Consider the following 1,136-nt stretch of genomic DNA (forward strand, 5'->3'; position numbering starts at 1 on the left):
AAACTCTTGTCGTCTCTCAAAAGCTGTACTGCAAGCAACGATGTCTTTCTGTCCGACACCCGGCCCAAAAGCTTCTGGTAGTAGAACCAAAGACAGTCAAAAAGTATAGCAGGCTTAGGTAGTCACAAAGAATATTCTGTCGACCAGCTGGAACTACTCCGAGTGGGCCTCGGTGGAAAGGACCGTCGAGATTTCGACAGTGTGTCCGGCGCGATACCTTCATAGATTCGTGCGAATGGCCAAGCCGGTTTTCGATAAGATATAGAGAGCACGACATTCCCTTCATCTGTCAAGCGAGCATGAAGCTGACGGTTCAGCTCACATGATTCCTCCCTTCGATACCTGCCAAGAGCAACGGCGCTTCATAAATTACAACAACATCAAGGCTGACGTCCTCTCATCAGACATTGATGAGTAACAAAAGAACAAGTAACTGCCTCAACTGCTCCGATCACCAACAGCGCATGGAAAGGCGCTTAGGCAAGAGCGCGCCTGGAGCTGCAGCACCAGACGCTGATCACTGGATGTCACGTATGCGTTCCACTTGCTTGCTCGAGAGCTTTCTGGCCATGGATTGTAAGATGTCCTGTTTGTCTTGTTTGTACGCATGTGCGAAATCGCATCTTGGAGCAAACCATGCAAACTGACCAAATTCAGCTTGATGCGTTCGCGGCTCGGATCTCGACGACAGCCATCAAGTAGACTTGTCCGACGAGGTCTCCATGGATCATGCAGACATTTGATTGGACCATCCGCGAGTCCTTGCAAGCTGTCTTCCATCCCCCTCTTTCACGTTTCCGACGGCCATTGATTGAGATCCGGCTGACTTTCAACATTGTGTCGGTTCGTGTATTCTGAAGGTCGAGACGAAACCTGATTGCACGTTCTAGGAAAATTTTCCCGTCCCTCTACGTCGTCAACCATGATCGACAGGTATATCTTCGAGCGAAACGTGTTGACGCGAAGGCACGATGGGCAAATCCCAGATTGACCGCAGCGTGTCATTGACAAGCTGGAATGCCGAGATTGATGTCGAAAGTTGCTTTCTTTTCTTGGCACCTTCGTTGCAAAGGTATGCTAAGATGAATCGCTCCGGTGTGTTATGTGTATTTGCGTACCAGCTCCATCAGTATGAA

At 49.4% G+C, this 1,136-nt stretch overlaps 1 protein-coding gene across 1 annotated transcript; it reads left to right on the forward strand.

The window, feature by feature from the left end:
- Positions 1-729: 729 nt before the first annotated feature.
- Positions 730-926, forward strand: M437DRAFT_89428 (uncharacterized protein; the record flags this gene model as incomplete). The annotated part of the gene is made up of 2 exons (XM_041029052.1): positions 730-843; positions 891-926. 2 exons carry the CDS (start codon positions 730-732, stop codon positions 924-926), a joined length of 150 nt encoding a protein of 49 aa, XP_040874484.1.
- Positions 927-1,136: the final 210 nt, after the last annotated feature.

Source organism: Aureobasidium melanogenum (genome assembly GCF_000721775.1).
Source record: "Aureobasidium melanogenum CBS 110374 unplaced genomic scaffold scaffold_138, whole genome shotgun sequence".
Taxonomy (NCBI): domain Eukaryota; kingdom Fungi; phylum Ascomycota; class Dothideomycetes; order Dothideales; family Saccotheciaceae; genus Aureobasidium; species Aureobasidium melanogenum.